Source organism: Lepidochelys olivacea (assembly GCF_965140295.1).
Source record: "Lepidochelys olivacea isolate rLepOli2 genome assembly, chromosome: 9".
In the NCBI taxonomy this organism is placed as follows: Eukaryota; Metazoa; Chordata; order Testudines; family Cheloniidae; genus Lepidochelys; species Lepidochelys olivacea.
This window is the reverse complement of record NC_140419.1, coordinates 91,140,436-91,162,436: the sequence shown is the minus strand read 5'-3', so window position 1 is coordinate 91,162,436 and position 22,001 is coordinate 91,140,436. Positions and strand designations below refer to the sequence as shown.

The window sequence follows — 22,001 nt, the reverse complement described above, 5'->3', positions numbered from 1 at the left end:
AGACACAGAGTACACTAACGTGGAATAAATTGTATGGACCTGATTCACATCTGGGTTGCTCCCGTTTTACAGTATCTCAAAACTTAGATTTTGAAGCTAAAAATGCAGTGGTGGAACGTACCTCATGGGTCTAGCAATTAAAGTCCTGCTCTAGCAAAGCACTTAAGCACATGCTTATTGAGCATGAGTAGACTCATTGCAGACAAGTTAAGTGCCTACCATAGATACTAAGGGGGAAAGCATTTAAAAATTATCTGCTTTACACCAAACTTCCATTCCAGTCAGTCCTCTGAAATAGTCCACATATCTGCATTAAATTATTTCCCTGCTCCCAACTAGTGTTTGATGGGGGAAAATAGCATTGACATATTAGTTAAACAGAAATAATTACTGTGGCTTTTTGCTGATCCTTTTAAATTGGCAAATATAGTGAAATTGTCCAGCAAGAAATAGTTCCAGTCTGCAATATGCGCCTTACTGGTGACTGTTTTTAGTGGGTGTGGTGCTGGGAAACATGAATGGAATTTAGAAATCTGAGGAAGGGTCAGAACTGATTTTCACCTAACTCAATTCTTTTGAGGAATCCATTCACACTTTGTCCTCAATAAAAGGCTTATAAAAGAGGCTTCAGAACAATTCCTTTATGGCCTGCTCATTGAAGTCAATAGAAATCCAATTAATTTCAGTGGATTTTGGAATAGGATTTTTGGGCCTTATCGTTCAAGGTGCTAAATACCTTCAATTTCAATTGACTTTAGGCACCTTTTGGCTTCAATTAAAATTAAGGTCCCTCAGCACTGGGCCTATGATATCTTTTTTGGGGTTACAGTCCGTTTCCCTGAGAGACTACTTACCATCCATAGATTCATCACCTCCAAAATTCTGTCTATAGAATAGCATTAATTCTATGTTGTAGCATTTATAGATAGTCACAAGCAAAATAAGCAGGAGAAGGATAGCTCCTAATCCTCCGGCAAGCTCTATTTTGTAGATCAAATCTAGAATAAGCAGAAAAAGACAGACTGGTTATGATTCTTCCAAGCTTTAATTGCACTAATTCAGTGTGCAATTCCATGTACAATTGAGCAGCTTCTCTTTATTGCCATTATAAAATTGTCTACCTAATTTTCAGTTCATTAGCTATTATTATACTTTACCTATTCACTCCTTCTACTGCCAGTCTACAATTGCCATCTAAAATTCATTTGAGGCTATAGTCATAACTCTTCGACAAGGGAATTATGCAGTGAATTTACACAGAGTATTAATCAGTTTTTAAATAGCTTGCAGAGGATAATTGTATCTTCTGTTTGGCACAATGTACAAAATACTGTACACGGTCTGTAAAAGTAATTATACTAGATGTACTTCACTGTTATTTAGCAAAAAGAAAAGGAGGACTTGTGGCACCTTAGAGACTAACCAATTTATTTGAGCATGAGCTTTCATGAGCTACAGCTCACTTCATTGGTCAAATAAATTGGTTAGTCTCTAAGGTGCCACAAGTCCTCCTTTTCTTTTTGCGAATACAGAATAACACGGCTGTTACTCTGAAAACTGTTATTTAGGAGACTCTAGTTACCCAAAGAAAACTAAACAAAACTTTTATATTTATAAAGTCAACAGGTGACTTGATTTGATCTGGTAGGCCAGGGCTTTGGCTAACTCATTTGAGAATTGTTCTAGCCCCTAGAGTGCACAACATAATGTTCATGTCAAGTGTTAATGGCCAATGGGAAGCCAGGGACGTACACGACACAGCTAAATGCCACTTTGTTTTAGAGGTGATGGATACTAAAGGCACCCATGTGCATAAGATGGGAGTTCTCAAACTTTTGCTTAGTGCATGCCATATCTTAAAAGGGACTAGAGCTGGCTGAAAACTTTCTGATGGAACAGCTTTCCATTGGAAAATGCTGATTTGATGAATCAAAAAATTTCACAGGAACATATTGACATTGATAATTTTTTGACAAAAATTTGGACAAAGTGCTTTGTTTCGACTTTATTGTTTCTTCATCGATATACTATAACAAATGTACTATACTATTAGATAAGACAAAGTCAAAACAAAGCAGTGTAACCTTATTGAAATACAGCTTTTCAATAAGGTCTTTTTGATGTTTGCCAAACAATTTTTTTTTCATGTCACAGTTTAACTTTTTTTTCCAAATCAGGATGAAGGAATATTTTGAAATATCAGAATTTCCCATGGAGTAGAAATTCCAAGTTTTCAACCAGGTGTGATAAGTCAATATCACCTGGGCATCTTCCATTGTGGCTACAGGAACAATCTCTTCTGCCATTTACAACCACAGAACATCCTTGTGACGACAGTGATTGTTTACATGAAAGAGTGACATCAGGAAAGTACTGGAGAATTGATTGAGATAAAAATTTTCCCTTTTTGGAAAATAGATTAATAATTCTCTTCACTTTTGCGCTTAATTTTACCTTCCTCTGTGCTGTTCAATGGGCAAAGCTGAAAGATCCATTATGCTCTATTGTATATTCAGTGTCAGACATAATTCCCTCTCTCCTCCCCCCCAACAGAGGTTTAACCCTGTGGACAATAAGGCCCCATTGTTTGATGATAACTAAGATAGATCTATAGAGACCTACAAGATTTGTGTCCTTTCTGTAAGCCATAACAACCGTTTGTATCATCTCTACAGCAAATCTAACAATTCCTGTGTGTGTCTGTAGGCCATGGGCAGCATTGTTTTCTGTGGAGAGTCCATCTCTCTTTAATCATCTCAGTACTCTGGTCCAACAAAGCCCAAATATGTTGACCTTCAGGAAATGGTATAACACGAAACTGCCAGGGTTTGGAGCCATACAAGTGAAGCATGGTTTATACATTTATAGATTACAGTTGATGTTGCACCAGGACAATGACAATCTGATGATAATTATATAGGGCACATTTCATACATGGATCTCAAAGCACTTTACAAGGAAGGTAAGAGTCTTTGTCCCCTTTTACAGACGGGGAAACTGAGGCACAGACAGGTGAAGCAACCCCAGGCCAGTGGCCGAGCTGGTAACAGAAACCAGGTCCCAGGAGCTCTGTGCTCGAGGATATGCTGCCTGTCACTGACAAACCAATGACAAAAGTTGGGATGACTTACAATAACTAAATCTGCAGCACTGGAGGTGCCCATTTTCTGACTCCTCTCAAACATAGAATAGACACTACAACTACTCAGCCTTGCTTTTCTGTTCATCCACCCATAAAACTTACAAGAAGACAACCTGACATAGCTATCATCAGCAGCCCAGATTACTTTACACAATATGTCAGTGCAGATATTTACCACTTTGACAAATATAGTTCGAAGAGACATAAAGCAAAGAACTAGGATGATACAAGACATAAAGTTTTGAAGCATAAAGTTTACAAAAACTTAGATGACAAGAAAATGTACGATTATGCCACCGATGTCATCTTCAGGTTGAAAAAAGAACACCAGGCAGGCACAGTTTGGGCTTAGTTTCCATTTTGCAATGCTTCATGTTTCAGTAATTAACCATCAGAGATGTCCTCAACTTATTTTCAATTTCAATTTCCAATTTGCAAGATCTCTCCAGCAAGAAACCATAGTCCCACAGAAGTATGAGACGGGAAAAGTCACTCTGCATTTCTCAGTGCTCGTTTTAGAAGTCCTGCATATAGAGGTAGCACTCTTGGGAGACTACTCCACAGTCTGATAGCTCTACACGCATCCAAAATTTTGTCTTTCTTAATTACATTCCATTACCCTGACTTGTACCTCCCATAGACTACACTAAATATCCAAGCTATACATGTTTTAATCTTTCCTCAAAAATTAGCCCATCTTGTTCCCTAATCATTTTTCTTCCTCTCCTCTGAACTCGCCCCAGTTTGTCACTATCTTCCGCTAATATGGTGTTGAGAATAGGCTAAATGTCAACATTCTCAGCTCTGCCTGAGTAGCTGGTTCTATGCTACCCACTCTCCCTCTCTGCTTATCTGGTGTATCAGAGGTAGGATGTGGGGTGGCCCAGCAGTCCCTTTGGCTGGCTGTTTCAGTGCTTGACTGGCCCAGACTCAGAGACCTTTTCCCCTGAGCTCCAGTCTTGGTGTAGTTCACAGTCTAGCCCATTACTTCTATCAAAACCCAAAAAATACATTCAGATATATTTCATTTGGGGCCCAAGTCACAATGAGTAGTTCCTTTCTCCTTGAGTAGTCCCATTAAAGTCAATAGGATAACTCGTGGAGCAAGGTGTTACAGACCATGAAGAGTCTCAGAATCTGGCCCTTATGCTATTATATGAGGGAAAACCAGTAAAGGGAAAAGGTGCAAAGACTATTTCTTATTTAAAATAATGAAAAAGGATTAATCCATGGTACATTATTTGGAGCACTGACCTGGTTTAAATGCTAAGAGAACTAGAAATACCCAAAACCCAATAGCTCAGTGTAGCTCAGAAGGTTCCTTCATGGCTAATGATGACATCAAACACAAAATTTGTTTCCTTTATGTCTGATGTGAAGTAGACGTTCTTGAAAATAAGTGTTGAGCTGATATTGTTGCAGTATATCTTTTCATTGAAAATCCTACTGCATCTTTCAACGCGGGCCACTGATTGATTCAACTCAGCAGCTCCTGACAAGTTATTTCTGTTCTAAGAAGTACATTTTATAGTGCACTTAAGATATTTTTTTTTTGTCAGAAAAGCCATGGACTGTTTTCAAATTCATGTAAAGGGAATTCTAAGCTATTTCCTTGTTATTTACTGAGGGAAGCTGCTGGTAGATGAATGAGGACCGCATAACCTACGGACTCCCAAGTAACAGGCATACTCAAGCAGCGTGAGGGCAAAGATTGTGTGGAAAATACATTTTAAAATATATCAAAGCAAATAATAAAGTGTCTTTGAAAGACACCAGTTAATAAATGTGTGACAGAGAATAGACTCTGGTATTCATGGCTCAGGAACACACCCGTGTCTTTGTTTTCATAAGTGGGACAATCAGACTGGTTTTCACGTAAAGTTATCCATGTAAAGCTGTAGTTGTTTAGTTTGTAGGCAAAATTGCCCCACTCTGGATGACACCGTATCCTAAATAACTAGATAAAACACAGTACTGTGTGGATATAATACCAATATTTCTTGATGCCTAGGGACAGCTGTGTTTTTATCCTTTGAAACAAACCTTCCTGTTTGCAAGATAATTAAAACACCAATCCAGCAAAGGACTTAAGCACATGTTTAATCTAAGCACATGAACAGGTTCCTTGGCTTCAGTTTCTTTGTTAAGCATGCACTTTAAGGGATCAGTGCCTAAATCCAGAAACTCCATTCAGCATTTATAGTTTGAATTTCTTTTTGATCCTTAATATTATGGTTGGAGCATCATGATTAATATTCATGGATCTGTGGGTACTTTACAAGTCCATACATGGGGACAAAGGGCAATTAGGATAGGATAAGAAGTGATTAGTTTAGGGCACAACAAGGAAATTTAGGTTAAATATTAGAACTTTATAAATATCCAAACAATTAGACAATGGGACAAGCAGACACGAGTCACTCTGGAATTACCACCAATGGGGATATTCAAGGCAAGACTTGAAATTCAACTATTGGTGGTACTCTAAGGAGAATATGAAATGTATCTAGTCACAATGCAAGGGGAGATGATAGAATAACTGAAAAGTGGTCCTTTCCAACTCCAAATTCTGTACTCAGCAATCTTTTGTATGTAGCATCATTAGCATTCTGAAATGCTTAGCATTTTCTTACTATTCCTTGTGCATCCTAAATGTTCAATAAAGGAAACAAAACACTGCTTTAGCAACCTTTACATGGAAACTTCCAGGTGCATATATAAAAATAACTTTACTTTTCTGGTAAGTGCATTTACAACCAAGAGTAATAGTAGCAATGCACCCAATTTGTTAACCCTTTTGTGAGCTTCCTGTGCCTTCTCAGTTTTGCTTCCTGAGCTTCCTGTGGCTTCTCAGTTTTTCTTTTCAATAGATGCAATTTCATAGCTTTTGTACCTGTTGGAATGCTTCACTTTAGAGTGAATGGGCATCTCCATAAGGCTACGTCTACATCTCACATGTTGGGTAGGTGTAGCTATACACGGCAGTGAAAAAGCAAGCTCTACGTGTCAAGGCTCTGGCAGAGGGGAGACAGCGGGGAAAGGCTGATGGAGTCTTTCCCTCTAAATGTCACCCTAATTACAAATGAGAGAGGATGTTGAAATTAACAACATGGGAAGGATTCTAATGAGATACTGTTTACATTCTGTATAAGATAATGGCTTGTTCTAAACCACAGAGTTTCTTAAAAGATAATACTAATTTGGATGTTTCATCTACAATCAATGGTATTAAAAATATCATGGCACTTGCAATGTTTGCCATTCTCAGCACAGGGAATCCTGCAAATATCATGGTAAAGGTAAACACAATGGTAATGGGTTAACAGCCTCCTCTGTAGCAGAGTTTTCCTTCTCGTTACTGTAATAAATCAACACGCACCTGTATTGTTTAAAACACTCAGTTTAATCCGATTTAATTTAATCAGAAAATATGATAAAGGAGCGATACGAAAACAATGCACTTCAATATTAGTGTTTGTTTTCAGATTTGCAGCTGGTTTAAATTGAAATCCTTTCATTGACTTCATAGGAGCTCAGGCCATATTACTCAATTACTGAGTCTAAAGAACAGCTCACTAGTTCTCTAAAACAATGTTACGCTTAATGGTACATGTATGCCACAAGGCACATGTATGTTAGCTGCAATAAACACACAGGGAGAAATCCTGGCCCTTTGAAGTCAAGGAGAGTTTTGCCATTGACGGGCAACGGAGCTAGGATCTCACCCCAGTCTCTAAGGCACGGGAGAGTTAAATACCTTTTTTACGCAGAAGGACACTGGCATGCTTACGTCCATTTCGGTTTTCCACATGGCAGGTGTAGTTAGCCAGGTCTGCCTCCCAAACAGCATCAAAGGTTAATGTTAATTCCACTTCTTTCTCTCCAAGATGTTCTTTGAGGAGTCTGAAAGGAAGAGTGATGTCTCCTCTTAGTCTGATGGGGACAGGGTGCCCATGAAAAGATCACCATATGCCACACACTGTACAAAAAGCCACAGGTTGCCTTCCACTTACCCAGCATGGAGGAGACCTGAAAGGGCCCCCAACAGGTGGAGAAGAAATGGGAGGATCATGCAGAGGGAAAGACGGCTATGAGGCCACAATTAAGAGTAAGATGAGGATGTGCTGCAGAAGCAGGATTGCGTACTGTGCTCTGGTGGAAAACCTACGAAAGCAGGTATGCAGCTCTGTGGAAAGCCAGAGATCTGTGGGATTCTGCTCTGCCCCTTTTATGGGCAGGCCATGTGGAGGATCAAGGATTTGCGGCTCAGTCTTTCACAACTTCTAAGGCACAAAGGGGAAGGGTTTGGGTTGCTGCAATCCTGCAGCAGCAGAATTTTCAGTGAAGTGAATGGGCAGTTCTATGCGGCAACTGGATGGCAGGACTGGCCAAAGAGAGTTTTAGGCCAGAGGTATAACGAGTCCTTTCCTTTCACGGAATTGCACTGGTGCTAACGTGTAAAAATCAAACCCAACCAATACCAACAAACCAGATGGGTTTTGATGATGGCACTGGTGCTGATCAGCTGCTTGTAAAAGACATCTAACGAGGTCGCAACAGGAAATGAAGCGTCGACATAATCAGCTCTGTAGCCAGCGGAGTCACTTCAGCCCTCTTAGCGTATTATTGCATACTATGTGAGAAAACTGTATCAGAAACTCTGCGCAGCACTCACAAATCATGTAATATTGTAATGACTAGAGCAGAGCTTGACTGTAGCACAGTGTATAATGCAGCACACTAAGCATGCTTAAGGGCACATCTTTAATCTAGTTACATCGGGTGTACTGGAACCGCGAAGCCAAGGAAGCATGGGCTGTACAAACCTGCCTGGGATCCTGGTAACTTACGTGGATGGCTTGCCCACGCTGCAGTGGCTTCACTGCTTTGCTACCTGAGCGAGCTAGATCAATGCTAGCTCAGGTATGTCTACAGATGCTGCAATCACAATGGTATAGACACTCTTAAAATAAATTAAAGTTCCCCAAAGAACAAAATCCCTTCCCCAAGGAAGTTACACACTAAAGCCCAAAAGAACGGCAACTGCCTTGTTTATCATTTGTATTGCAGAGCCAGCTGGAAAAGCCCCCCACCCCTGCCAAGGAAAACGCTGACTTTTCATCAAAAAAACAAGGTCTGAAAACTTTTGGCTGAAACAAAATTTTTTTGATTTCAGGGTTTTCAATGAAAAGACAAAATTTTCCATGGAAAGTATCTCACTTAATTAAAAAACCCAATTGTTTCTCCCCACTGAAAAACAATTTAGATAGACAATTTTCAACCAGGTACAGGTTGGGATGAGGGCCATATTGTTCTCAATGCTAGATTTTCAGAAGAGCTCAGGACCAGATTTTCATGTGCTTGGCACCCATCCTGGGTTCAAATTTTCTCAAGGTCAAGGTATCTGGAAGCTCCCATTGTGACATGGCCAGATCTTCAAAAGAGCTCAGCACCAAACATGCACTCAGCACGCAGAGCACCTTGGGAAATCTGGCAACACATTTTGATGCCTAAATGAGAGTGGACAACTTTTGAAAATCTGATCGAAAGTAAGAGATGGTTTCAGCTGTAACCTCGTGATCTGGAGTTTGAACACTCCCAAAATTTGTGGGTGGTTAGATCCAGGATCCAGATCCTGACTCTTGCAAGGGTCAGGTCCAGAATTTGGATTTGCATCCTGGTTCTGACCACCCCTACAGTTTGGGTGTGCATCGGGCTTGTGACTCAAATGCCACTGTAAACCACATGTCTACAGTATGTTAATCCCATTCAATTCTGCCTCTAAAACCAAGAAACCTTATGCAATCTGAGACACACTCTCAGAAACCATACTGGAGGGAGCCACTTTCTCTCTAGTTACACTGTATCTGCACAAGTGCGTTGAGTATCAGAACTGCCCCACTCCTAGCATATCTTTGAATTTTGGAAAAGTTTGAATCGCTTCTTTTTTCAAAACTATCTTCAATTCTTGTGTACTTCTGCATTTCCTGGTTCTGGCACAGACTGCAAGGGCTGAAATACTGCAAGAAAAGCTGAATTTGCATCATTTCTGGACAGAATGGGAACCTCCAGAGAGAAGCCACTCAGACTGCAGACTCAGATTTTTGCTTGCCTTCCATCTGTCTGGATAATTACATGTCCAATCAATTAAGTCCATTTTCCTTATAAATATTCTTTGTATCTGTTGAGATAGTTACCCCTGGCCTGTCTTTCTTCTCTGTTGGTAAACAATATGCTCCCCATTTTGGTCCACAAGTCGCGCTGCAGGGAAGGAAGAAAACAGCTCACAGAGAAGATATCTGGGGGCATTAATCAGAAGCACTTCATGAGTTTTCAGGGGTTCCCAGGCTTAGATTTATTATAATGAGCAAATCTTACACACAGTGACATTTATAAAGATAGTTCAAAATTATGATAAAATAAACTATTATTCCAAATCCATTTAAAATTAAAGTACCAGTCATTCCCCCTACACTTAAATAATGCAGAATGATCTAAAAAGAGCTCTCTTAAAAAAAAGGATTTGCACTTGGACTGAGACTCATTGTCACTTATCCTGTTGCTAATTAAAATGGCAGAGAAATAAACTCAGTAGAAGGGGACCTAATCATGGAAATGAGAAGAGACACTTAAATATTGTGGTGGGCTGGGGTAAAGGCAGCAAACTGCAGGAAGCTCCTAATGGGGTTAGACCTTTCATTTGCTTTTTACCCGCAGAACAGAGCTCATGACAAATTCCTGTAAATGTGTTACATATGCACACAAAATATTACAAGATGTGCAATCTCTAAGGGGCTGCATTTTGTAACTGATCCTGTGAATGGACAGAGCCATGTTTTCTAGGAAGTACAGAAGAATTTTAACAAACTCAGGCCCTGAACCTGCAAAGGGATCCACATACACAGGGAGAAACCCTGGTCCCACTGAAGTCAGTGGGATTTTTGCCATTGACTTCACCCAGGGATCCAAATTCCCATGCAGCAACTTGAGATACAATGTCTTAGATGCAGATCACTACAGTCACTCTCATTGATGTTAGACACATAAGTGTACATACAGGTGGCTCTCTTTGCAGGATTAGGGCCTTCATTAATCAACATGTGATCTACAGCCACATCTGTAGGCGAACTCCCCGCCCTGTGATGTACACATCTCATAAATAGCCAAGGATCTGGGCCACTACTTCTAACAGGCACAAAACCCATACTTGTTCCCTCAAGAAAGATAGATTGTAGATGAAAGGACACATACGTAGACACCTCCGAACAGAAGCCATTGAACTAACAAGCTGTATGGTGGGCTTCATCGCTCAATCACTCCCCACCTCATTCCCCGTTCTTTGCCTGTATATTGTCTTTTAAGATTGGAAGCTCTTCAGGGGAGAGTCATCATCTTCCTCCTTGTCTATAAAGCACTCAAGGGTACGTCTGTTCTGTAATGGGTCCTGAAGCAGTGAAGCTGAGACAGCATGGGCTTCAGTGTAAGTTGTACAAACCTGCCTGGGCTGGAACCAATGACTTGAGTGGCTAGCTTATGCTGAAGCGTGTGCTGCTGTGGTTCACTGCTCCGGTTCCTGAGCTAGCTAGATTAATGCTAGCTCAGGCATGTCTACACGAGCTGCATACACATCCTGTGACTGCAGTGTGGCCACACCCTAACACGCTAGATAAATAGCTATAGTAATTTTGCTTTCTTACATCTCGTAGTGGAATAGAAGCTTCACGTATTCTTGGAGCATTTTGCACCTGCTAATTGACTTGTGTGGGCGAGAGTGCAGAGAGCGAGATAAATCAGTGAGGGAAAATGAGGCTTTCAATTTAAAATGTCCCCATTCACATCTTTTCATGCATTGAATAGGAATTAAATTATTTCCATTTTAAAAACTGAGAAGCTTCTTGTGGGGAGAAAAAAAAGACAAATATATTTTCCAAGACAAGCATTATAAGGGATTTGTAAACTGTTTTATGGTGTTGCATGAGGACAAAAATATTAGCAATTTATAGGGTGATTTGTAAAGTAAGATTTATAGTGGACAATATTTCTCTGCTGTGGCAAAGGAATAGAATTGAAATTCACTGAGAACTCCTTTGATAATCAGTTGCAATTCACAACTCTGCAGGCAGGCTTAAAGACTGTTATTCCTTGTTTAATAGCACTGGTTCAATTTCCATGACATTTTTATTACTGTGTGGAAATCCCAACCCTGGGCAAGAAGAACATGGGCAAGATCTCAACCCCCCCCACTTCCCTACAGTTCTCTATCTTTTGGTGAATTTAATTCAAGGGGAAGGCAAGTGAGGGAAGTAGGAGAAGGCCCTTCTCACTTAGAAAAAGAAGACCTTGCCTTTGATTTGCCCCTGCAATGCTAATCACTACTTCACGATGATCAGACCTCACCGTCTTTGTCATGCCATCTCACAATCCCTTGATAAATCACTCCAGACCCAGTTCTACAGCCCTTACCCAAGCTGAATAGCCATCACACATGAACATAGTCCCATGGATACGACTTCAAAAGGAATATATCTGAGTACACATTGTAGTGATCTCCTAAGAAAGCACAGATTAATTCATAGTCAATTATCAATATTAGAGGTGGAAATGTATCATAGATTCTCTGGAGTGTCACATGACTGTAAACAAAAGACCTCACCAGCTATATTAAATTCTCTTCAGAACAGAAGGGAGTAGCTTAAATCTTGTGTAAAGGAAAATATCTGAAGAAGCCTGGGAAGACTCAGATTAAGTTTGAAAAGCGAAGGGATGGACTTCTAACCTTCTCTGAGATATAAAGTAGAGCTACAGCTTTAGACTCTTAGCAACAGAAAAATGCCTGGAGACTCATTGGTCCGATTGTATCAATGCCCAGTTACTGCAAGTTTATCTCAGCATTTAAAGGGACACACCTATGGCTGCTGCATCGACAGCAGAATGGTAGGAAAAGTGTCAAATAGACAGGGCCCACCATTGCTAATCAATTTCTAAGCATCAGTTGCATATCTTTTATCTTGGAAAAGATCAATAACAATGACTGGATGGAAGATATAGGCAGGCTTGCAGTGCTGCTAACATGACAGCAGTGTTTCGTGTTGAATTTAGAGGGCATGGTCAATCTGAGATGTAGACAACAGTGGTCACCATGAGAAAGTCAACTTTTGTAAACAGTTATCATGTGGTTGCTGTGGTTATTTCCAAATCAAAGAAAAGGCGTGAACTCTGGCACCTAAAATAACAACATTGGAGCTGTTGGCAAGTGCTGAGATTTTAATGCTGATCATGGTCTATAAAAGCAAGAGGGGATATATGGTGCTGTTAGATGTACTGAAGAGAAGACACACTTGAATTGCTATGAGTTTATACACATATATTATCCTGAGTTAAAGGATTTTAATTGGGGGAAAATGTGCAATTAGTTAAGAGGAACAATTAAATGGGGCAACGGAACACAACTGCAACTTAACCTCCAATTCAATCAAAGAAGTCAAGAAGGCACCAGTTAAAGACACCAATTGTAATCTGTGCTAAGGGCTCACTGCTAGTTTAATGCCATCCCCGACCTGCCCTCTGGAGTGGAGTGCATGCTGGGCAGCAGGAGGAAGCATGGTCAGATCATGCTTGCCTCCAGGAATCTCTGGAAAGTGTGAACAGATACATGGCAGCCAACTTTGACTCCCATGTTCCCCTGCGGCACTGGGCAGAGATCCGCTGCAGCTGGGAACCTAGCCCAATGTACTTCTACTGAAAGATATTGCGACTCCTGGGGTAAAGTCTATGCCCATGCAGTCTATGCAGTTCTCAAAGAAGTCAGTGGAAGAGGCATGCATGTAATTTGGGGCAGAACTGGGGACTGAGTTTGGAATCAAGAGATGTTCCAGGGGAGTGACAAAAATCATTCTGTTGCTATAAAGGAACTTCCATATGAAGAGTTTTTAAAATGCTCATTAATACAGGCGGCAGTTTGCTAGAATTTTATATTGGCAGTCATTAGATAGCACAGCAACTGTGCAACAAAAACTCTTCTTACTTTTTGTGAGGAATCTTACATGTGACTAAGGGGCAATTTTGGGTCAGTTATTTTGGATTTCTTTGATAATTTGCAGTTAAAGATGGGTCTTAAACAGGTAAGAGGTTGAAGATGTGAAAAGAACCTGGGTTGTTTTAGTACTTTTATTCATCATTTGTCAAGGAGAACTGGGAACACCAGTGAGCTGGGCAAACATAGAGGAAGATGTGGGTCCTACTCAAGAAGCTTTTAGTCAGGGAATTATTAATGAGGGATGACAAGGGAATATAGTTAAGTACAAATTCCATGAACTACGAGGTTCATTTGGACTCATACAAATTAACGGAGACACATATTATGAAGGATTCTTTTCATTAAAACTTTTACAACAAGCAATGGTCAGCAATCTGAATGTCTGATGACACAAAAAAGGCACAAGATGGGTAACAAACACCTCATGATTACTTGTTTCTCTGCAGAAAGGAACACATACACACGTAGAGAAGGCACTGGTTAAGTTATGTGCACTGTACATAGCTCTATGCTGGTTGGGCAAGTAGAAGAGAAACAGTGTAGAAATCTCTGGCAGGTGGCCATCCATCTTTAGGATTAACATCGATACTGAAAATAACATTAATTTCCCAAGAGCATCCACTTGGGGCAAATGTAGTGGACAATATCATTATAGTTAAAGGCCAAAAGCAACCCCCAGGACATTCAGAAGCATGTCAGCGGTAGCCTAGGGAATTTGGTGACATATCCTCAGAACACATGAATAGCCACACTGTCTTTAGAGTATAATCAGAAGCAATGAACTAATGTTGCACTGGTTCGCAGCCATCCATCACTTTTTAGACAAGAAAATCATTTTCAGTTCAAATTAAAAAGGTGTTAAAAACATTCCCTGTTGGGCCATACCATTTTCTTAGCAGTAAAATAAATACTCCAAACAGTACCTGATTTCCCCTTCTCTAATGTGACCTTCTAGTTCTTCAATGAATTTTTCCCCTCTCATCCAGTAGATCATGGGGCCCGATTCTCCACTGAATCCAAAGAATGCTTTGCAGGCAATGCTTAGTGGGTTACCTGAGGACAACATACAGAGAGGCGGTTAGACAAATAAGCATGGATGTCAGTGTAGGAAAATAACTGTGAAAATTCTATTGTTAAAAGCTTTCAAGAAAGTTCTTTGTAAAAGACTATAAGGAAAAAGAGCCATGAGGCATGAAGGGAAATTTCCGTGTGAACTAAAATGTGCAGTGTATAGTAGTGATATAAAACTCTGATGTGATCCATCATTGAAATGTTCTCAGAATGGTATCACATGGACAGTGAGATGGCAGCTACTAGAAATGGTCATAGTGCAAGTCATGTTGGGTTAGTTGCTAAAGGTTCTCAGTTCTATTCCAAAATTGGCCAGTATCACGAGGCAGTAGGAAAGTCACTAAATCGGTGTGCTTCTGTCTACCCTTCTGTAAAATGGGTGTAATAATTCCTACTTCACATGTGTACTGTTCATAAAGCATTTAAAGTCCCTGAAATAAAGGTTGTGTGTAACGGCAAGGGTGCAACAACAGGAGCAATGGTCATATCAATCAGATTTGTGAAAAATGATTAAACCTTAAATGACTGATCAGGTAATAAAGTAAAGAAGTCTCTTTCCCCATTAGCTCAAATTTTTTTTTAAAAGAAATAAAACAAAACACAGATGTCCTGCTGCCTCTCTTTTCTCTCCAAGGAATCAGCTTCTAGATAAGCTTTCATTGAGAGATGACTTTTAGCTGTACTAGATAGCCAAAAGAATCATTCAGTGTTTGCTTTGCCAGGCCCGATGGTTGCTTGCCTGCCAGTTGTAGTTGTAGCTGAAGCAGCCATAGCTTCAGTGAATTTTGGGGAATCGTGCCCATTCCCCGAGTATGCAGATATAGCTGTTGGATCTCTTTCTGTGTGCATGTGTCACGGATGTTGCTGAAGAGGGTCTGGTGTCCCGAGCGCCCAAGAAAGAAGAAGGGCAATTGGAGCTTGAGCTGATGTCAATGAAAAAGACTTTCAACTGGAACTGGATCAAGACCACTGGAAAATGGACTAAATTATATTTAGAAGAACTGTCTGATTGTGCCAGCCATGCTGGTAGTTGAGGGTTTTTACATGGAAACAGAATGGGCACCTCACTCTTTTAGAGCCCAACCCTGCGAAACTTTAAAGGAGCTGGAGTTCCATAAAATGCTCAATACTCAGCCTCTGAAAATTAGGACCCTCTAAGTTGTTTCAAGTTGGGCTCACAAAAGCACGAGTCGCTTTAGGGTACAGTGAGGGAAAGAAAATCTGCAGATCTTGTCTGACAAAAAGACTGTTTCTCCAGAAAATAATGAGAGGAAAAAATGGAAAGGGAAATGGAATGTGTATCATGAAAGTGTGCGAAACAAGGTTTCATGAAAATTGTCACTATTTACTGTTAGTGTGTTTATTATTTGTAGTTACCTACAGAACATATTGATATCTATAAATAACGATGATATACTGATAGCTTGATGTATAGATTATATATCTACATTCAGTCACACACTCCTACAGTAAAAAGAAAAGGAGTACTTGTGGCACCTTAGAGACTAACCAATTTATTTGAGCATGAGCTTTCGTGAGCTCATGCTCAAATAAATTGGTTAGTCTCTAAGGTGCCAGAAGTACTCCTTTTCTTTTTGCGAATACAGACTAACACGGCTGTTACTCTGACTCCTACAGTACTGATTAATGTCATAACAAAGAGACATAAAGGATCAATGAATCAACAATCAAACAATATGTATCCAAATGTAGAACTGCTCAGCCTCACTCACTACAAGACGGTATCATGGGAAATGATTCTATGAAATATTCTGGACCAATCTGCATTCTCACATAGGAACCAATTCTGTGAGGTGCTGACGAGTGTCCTTAACTGATGTGACTGGGAATTAGTCCTCCAGCTATATACATTTTGCAATGTCTATAGATGGCCAATGCCAGGTGTAAGTTCTTATTGTGCTGTTTGCCCAGCAGTCATGATGCACATCAATTTAAGTGATTCCTGGCATGCGGGTGTTCAATCCACGTTTGACTTGAATGGAAAATGACAATTAGAGCAATGTGAAAAAAGGAAAAGGCTAGATGTGGTCTATCAAAAATGACAGTATTTGCCCCTTACTTGGCACACTGTGCTGGCCATTAAGTATTGCTAGAACAGTTTCTTACAGGATGTTTTTTGTTCACTAATCCAGCAGATTCTCACAGAATCAAATGAAAGAAGCAAAAACATTCTGAAGAGATGTCTGATTTCTATAATTGCAAAGTAAATGCCCAGAGAATTGCATGTAGTTATTCACATTAGGTATCACACAAAAGAGTTAACATTTTAACTACATTTAAAATTCTCTTGCATCATTTAATTAAAAATCAAAGTTCCAAAGAGTTTGTGGGATTCTACAATTGCCTCAATTGTCAATAGGTTCAATTTAAATCCGATAGACATTTCTTTAAATTAAACATTTTGGTTAAAACTCGGGGAGTGATTAGAGGGATTACTAATGAAGTCAACATTTAATGGAGCATTTTAAGTCACAGTGAGGAAAGAATAGAAAAGACTGTTAGATATTATTAATTCTCCTTTTTTTACCTCGGGTCACCTTGCTACATTAAAGCCTCTGCTTCCAAGCAGAAGTCTCTGCTTTTGTTTTCTTCCCCATCTCTTTCCATCAGACATGCTTGTTGTAAACTCCCAGCTGATAAGGCACTACTGCTGGCAACTGGAACTTTTGATAGCCAAATCTTATTGTAAATTTTCATATGACTATTTTCACAATAAATGAATATGAATTCTTCAGTACATTTTACCATTTCCCCTTGCATTTCATTTTTCAAAAGAGAATTCCAACTAAAAACAGTTAGCCAAATCCTGCTGGCCCTTACTGAAGTGATTTCATGGGATGTCTTGGCTAAGGACTGAGAAAGGGTTTGCAGTAGAATATTGCTCTGTGTGATTTTGAACATGCTTACTGGGGGTGTGGCATATTGTGAAAGTAAATGGCATATTCTGTATCGCATCTCATCTTGAATATTACACCCTCCCAGCCTCAAACAAATGATGCTTAAAATAACTCTGCAAAAAGAGTTTGATCCTTTAAAAACTGAAATATCATGGTTAAATGAATGGCTCGGAGACTGGTGCACAAAAACAAAAGCTGTATATAGATCACAGGATCCAACTAATGCACACAGGCATATCGATTTATCTGTTGGCAGGTAGCCTATTTTCTACCTCTTTATACTGGTTGCTATTTGCCCTTGTAAGAGCACTCATTTAGTCTTTCCTGGCTAACTTCTGTTAGTGATTGTAACCAGGCCAGATGCCTCTCATGTGCCCCCTAGTGGCTTACCATCATGCTACAGGCAGCCTTCCTCAGTTTCCCCTCTTGGACTGTTCAATAAACTAAAAAAACCTCAACCACTTTTGTCCACTCCCATCCTTCTTTGGGTCCTGTTTTATTAAATCAACAAACATTCAAAATAAAGTTTTCCAGTGCATCCGAACGTCTACACAAAACAAAGGCGTCTCTTCTTCCTGTCTGGGACCTTTCCTGTTTTGGCGTGCCCTACCTGGCTGAAGTCTTAGTCCTAACTCCCACTACTGTCCACTAGAGCCTGCTCATTCCTAGCAGTCTCTAATCCCTGAGCATCCCCTCCTTCATTGCAGCCTCCTGCTGCTCTTTACAGGGCAATCACCCTGCTCTCTTCCAGGTGTGGCTCAGGCTGTAACCAGGATTGGCTAGCCCCAGCCCTCCAGTCCTTAAGGGTGAGGCCTCCTCTTACAGTGATCTTTTCCTCCAGTGGATAGGGCTTAAATGTCTCTCTACAAATTGCCTGATCCAAGGCCCACTAATGTTAATGAGGCTCCTTGTCATCATTTTCCTTTGGTCAAAAACTCAAAAGTTTGAAACACTGGGATTTCCTGATTCTTGTACTTTCATTCCACTTTACACATGCCATCTTTGGAAGGACTCTCATCCCTACTGCTTCCAGCCTTCTGATGTCTCTTGAATTTAATGCAGCTGTTTCCAGACCATAGAGTAATACTGTTAGTATTGTCACGTTGGGATCCAACATAACATTTTTATCAGTCCATCATTTAATCAGATTAAGTGCAGCATATGTCACTAAAGCACATCTCTTTAAATTTCGCCCTTGATGGACCCGTCGGATCTGAACAGACTTCTTAGGTACACGCAAGATTTTACTTGTTCTGTGACTTCACCTCTGCTGCACAGTGACAGGTCAGAGGAATGAAAGGTAACGATGACATCATCAACTTCCCGCCTCAAATCTCACAAACCCATTCTGATTTCCCACCCCAAATAGTTACAACATCGGGTGGGTCTATCAGTGTAGCCGGCTGGGTTCTATCTCTGGTTCTTGCCCTGAATTTGCAGGATGAGCTCAGGCAAGCCACAACCCTGCTGTGCTTCAATTTATCCATCTCTAAAATGGAGGTAATACCTACTTCATAAAGGTGTCAAGAGGCTTAATATTGTTAATAAAGTCCTTTGAGATCCTTGGATGAAAGATGCTCCATCTGTGTTAGTCATTATGACATTTATTTAAAGTGATAGAGTTCTGTCTTCCCCTGCTAGTTATGTAATCCTACCTCAGTCAAATATAACTAGGAAGATGAGAGTAGAGGGGCTGTGGAGAAAAGAGACTAGACCCCAGAGAGGCCATGCATGGATGCTCAGCGCTGCTGGAAAGCAAGCTATATTTCTTTGGTGCCAATGGATGGATTCAGGTCTCTATATATTGGCACTCAAGTTTGAAAATGTAGGTTGCTACACTCTTGCTGTTTGTGGAGAATACCTTTCAGAAAGGTAAGGATTTCTGATGTAGCCTGGCACATGTACTGTCCCTGGAGAATTGTTTTTTAAATAAATAAGTTTTAAAAAATGATGATACTTGGGCAGGGGATGTTTTCCCTTTAGCAATAATCTGATTTTGATATTTGCATAGTACACAATTAAACAATAACCCGAGACAGCTAAAATGGTACTCTGGGACCTGAATCAGGACAATATTTGTGGAAAGTCATAATCTGGTCTTTGCACCTGCACCTCTTTTGCCGGAAACTCGATTTGGTGGAGAAACCACTTCTGATAAGATCCACAGGTGCTTCCTTTCTAGAACTGCTTAGACTGCACAGACCTTACTATCATTCTTCAATCTCCCTTCCTCATGAAACACTTCTCCTTATACACTAAAGCACAAAACACTCCACTCAAGCCATAAGAAATGAGGTAAAGCCTTCCAAAGTCAGGTCAGTACTTGGCTGGACTGATGACAGTATATCTCTTTAATCTGGGCAGAGATTCATGACTGCTCTAGCTGCATTCTTGGACAAGAATCTGACCACTCATATACCAATTTGATGCACATACTGGCTCTCTGGTACGTCTGTGATCATACTCATCTGTTTTAGTGGCATTCTGCCCTTTCAGAAGGCGGAAAACAGTTTCAACTGGGTTCAGGTGCCAAAACTGGCTACCAAACAAAAGACTGAAGAGGGTGGCCTGCAGAATACAGTACAGGATACCTCCTTTGCAAGGAAATCCTTCTTGTGACAAGCGGTGTCAAGTTAATTCTGCATGGTTCATTTTCTGGGTTTGCATCTGCAGACCCTCATGGCCATTAATACTACTGACTAGTGCCTTTATATGGTATTTTTATCTCATTTGCCTAAATAATGGCTATTGAGCACATGCAGAAGGGAAGATGTGTGCATCTCTGCAGAATCACTCTCTCATTCCAGGCCTTCCTCATCAATGCTTAAGTTTTAACTGGTTCACATTGACAATAGCGCAGGTGTCTTACTCCCTAGAAAGGCACTATATTTCTTGGGAAAGATGCAGTTGGGCCAACAGCTGACAAAGAGCTCTACATCCATCTTCTCAGACGTTGCCTAGACATCAGCATTTTGTGACCCCTAGAGCTCTCAGCCAGCAAGGGGAGAGAGAGAGAGGGCACATGTTATTCAAGTGGCTTTCAGATTTATCTTGCCAGAGTTTCATGGGACATACCAGAGGCATCAGCTAAGAATGTACATCATATCACCCAGTACAATTACAGAACACAGTGCTTGTGATTATTAAGGAACCACAGGCTGTATGGCCAGCCAGGAATATTGTAGTCACGCAGTTGGACCCTTACAGTTTGCAAGACCACTTACTATCTCACTTTCAACCATGCTTGCAGTGAGGGCAGAATTTATTGCACAATTCAGCTGGTCTTAATTTTCCCCTCATATCTATTTTAACATTTAGATTCAGGCCAATGCTCCTTGGCCTACCTAGTTCTGGGAATAATGCCCTCTCTTCATTCATTTTAAAGTTATTAATCAGCTGTCATTATATTCCCTAGCTCTTCTCTTTTGTGTATTTGTGTTGAGCATCCAAGTTCTCTCCTCCTACCTTATCCATGTATCATTTCTGATTATAAAAATATATATATTGGACTTGGAAAAGGTTCAGAAAAGGGAAACAAAAATGATTAGGGCTATGGAACGGTTGCCATATGAAGAGAGATTAATAAGACTGGGACTTTTCAGCTTGGAAAAGAGACGACTAAGGGGGAATATGATAGAGGTCTATAAAATCATGACTGTGTGGAGAAAGTAAATAAGGAAGAGTTATTTACTCCTCATAACACAAGAACTAAGGGCCACCAAATGAAATTAATAGGCAGCAAGTTTAAAACAAACAAAAGGAAGTATTTTTTTCCACACAACGCACAGTCAACTCCTTGCCAGAGGATGTTGTGAAGGCCAAGACTATAACAGAGTTAAAAAAAGAACTAGATAAATTCACGGAGGATAGGTCCATCAATGGCTATTAGCAGGGATGGTGTCCCTAGCCTCTGTTTGCCAGAAGCTGGGAATGGGAGACAGGGGATGGATCACTTGATGATTACCTGTTTTGTTCATTCCCTCTGGGGCATCTGGTATTAGCCACTTTCGGAAGACAGGATACTGGGCTAGATGGACCTTTGGTCTGACTCAGTATGGCCATTCTTATGACCTCTCTTCTGGCTTTTTTACGTTCCTCTCTAAACTGTGAGAATGTAGCTACATGGTTTATGCCTTTATTACAAGGTCATCTAACACAATACAACGTGACTTTCATGTGCAGACATTACATAGATATTCCACTGAGTACTATACATCCATTACTGTAACAGATAACTAGAGGTAAGAGATGAAAGACATTTTTTAGCCCATCTCACTAATAGTCTTCCAGAGACTGCCTACAGGACTGAATCTGAATCTCCAGTTGTGATGTTTGCAAGGCAAATCATTGTGTCACTGGTTTATCACTGACCAGAACTCTGGGCTGCTGTAATGAACTTTAAAAATGTCTGGAATTAACCAAAGAGCAGACTCTTATATTCATCTGGCAAAGTGGGCTGAACTGAATAGAACAGTGAAGTAAAGAACCTACTTCCTTTACTCCAGAAGGAAATCCTGGACAAGGAGATAAGGGAGACAGAGCTTCTACTTGCAATTTCTCCACACCACAAATGCCAGGGGCAACATAAACCTTGATTCATGAAAAACAATCTTTGTGCAGAAGCTGATATCTAGTTTGCAGAGAGCATCAATTTTCTCCAAGTTCCTTCCAAGGTCATGCTTTTAGCCATTCTCTTGCAATCGGCAGTAACAGGCAGAATCCAGGAACACACTAATACACCGGAGCTTTTAGGCTCCTGGGAGAATTAGCTCTGTAGATGCTGAGCTTTAAGAACTCGGGTGGCCTATGCAAGCAGCACCTGCGGATGCTGAAT

General features: G+C 40.4%; 1 protein-coding gene across 6 annotated transcripts in view; it reads right to left on the bottom strand.

Annotated features, from left to right (window-relative positions):
* Nucleotides 1-22,001, bottom strand: part of IL1RAPL2 (interleukin 1 receptor accessory protein like 2) — a 552,617-nt gene that overhangs the window by 15,965 nt on the left and 514,651 nt on the right. For all 6 annotated transcript variants that reach the window (XM_084639401.1, XM_084639405.1, XM_084639402.1 and 3 more), the window contains 3 exons: nucleotides 14,102-14,231; nucleotides 6,900-7,045; nucleotides 855-998 (listed from right to left, as the gene is read on the bottom strand). In XM_084639401.1, the coding sequence (XP_084495527.1) occupies nucleotides 855-998; nucleotides 6,900-7,045; nucleotides 14,102-14,231 (420 nt within the window). The remainder of the gene's footprint in view (nucleotides 1-854; nucleotides 999-6,899; nucleotides 7,046-14,101; nucleotides 14,232-22,001) is intronic.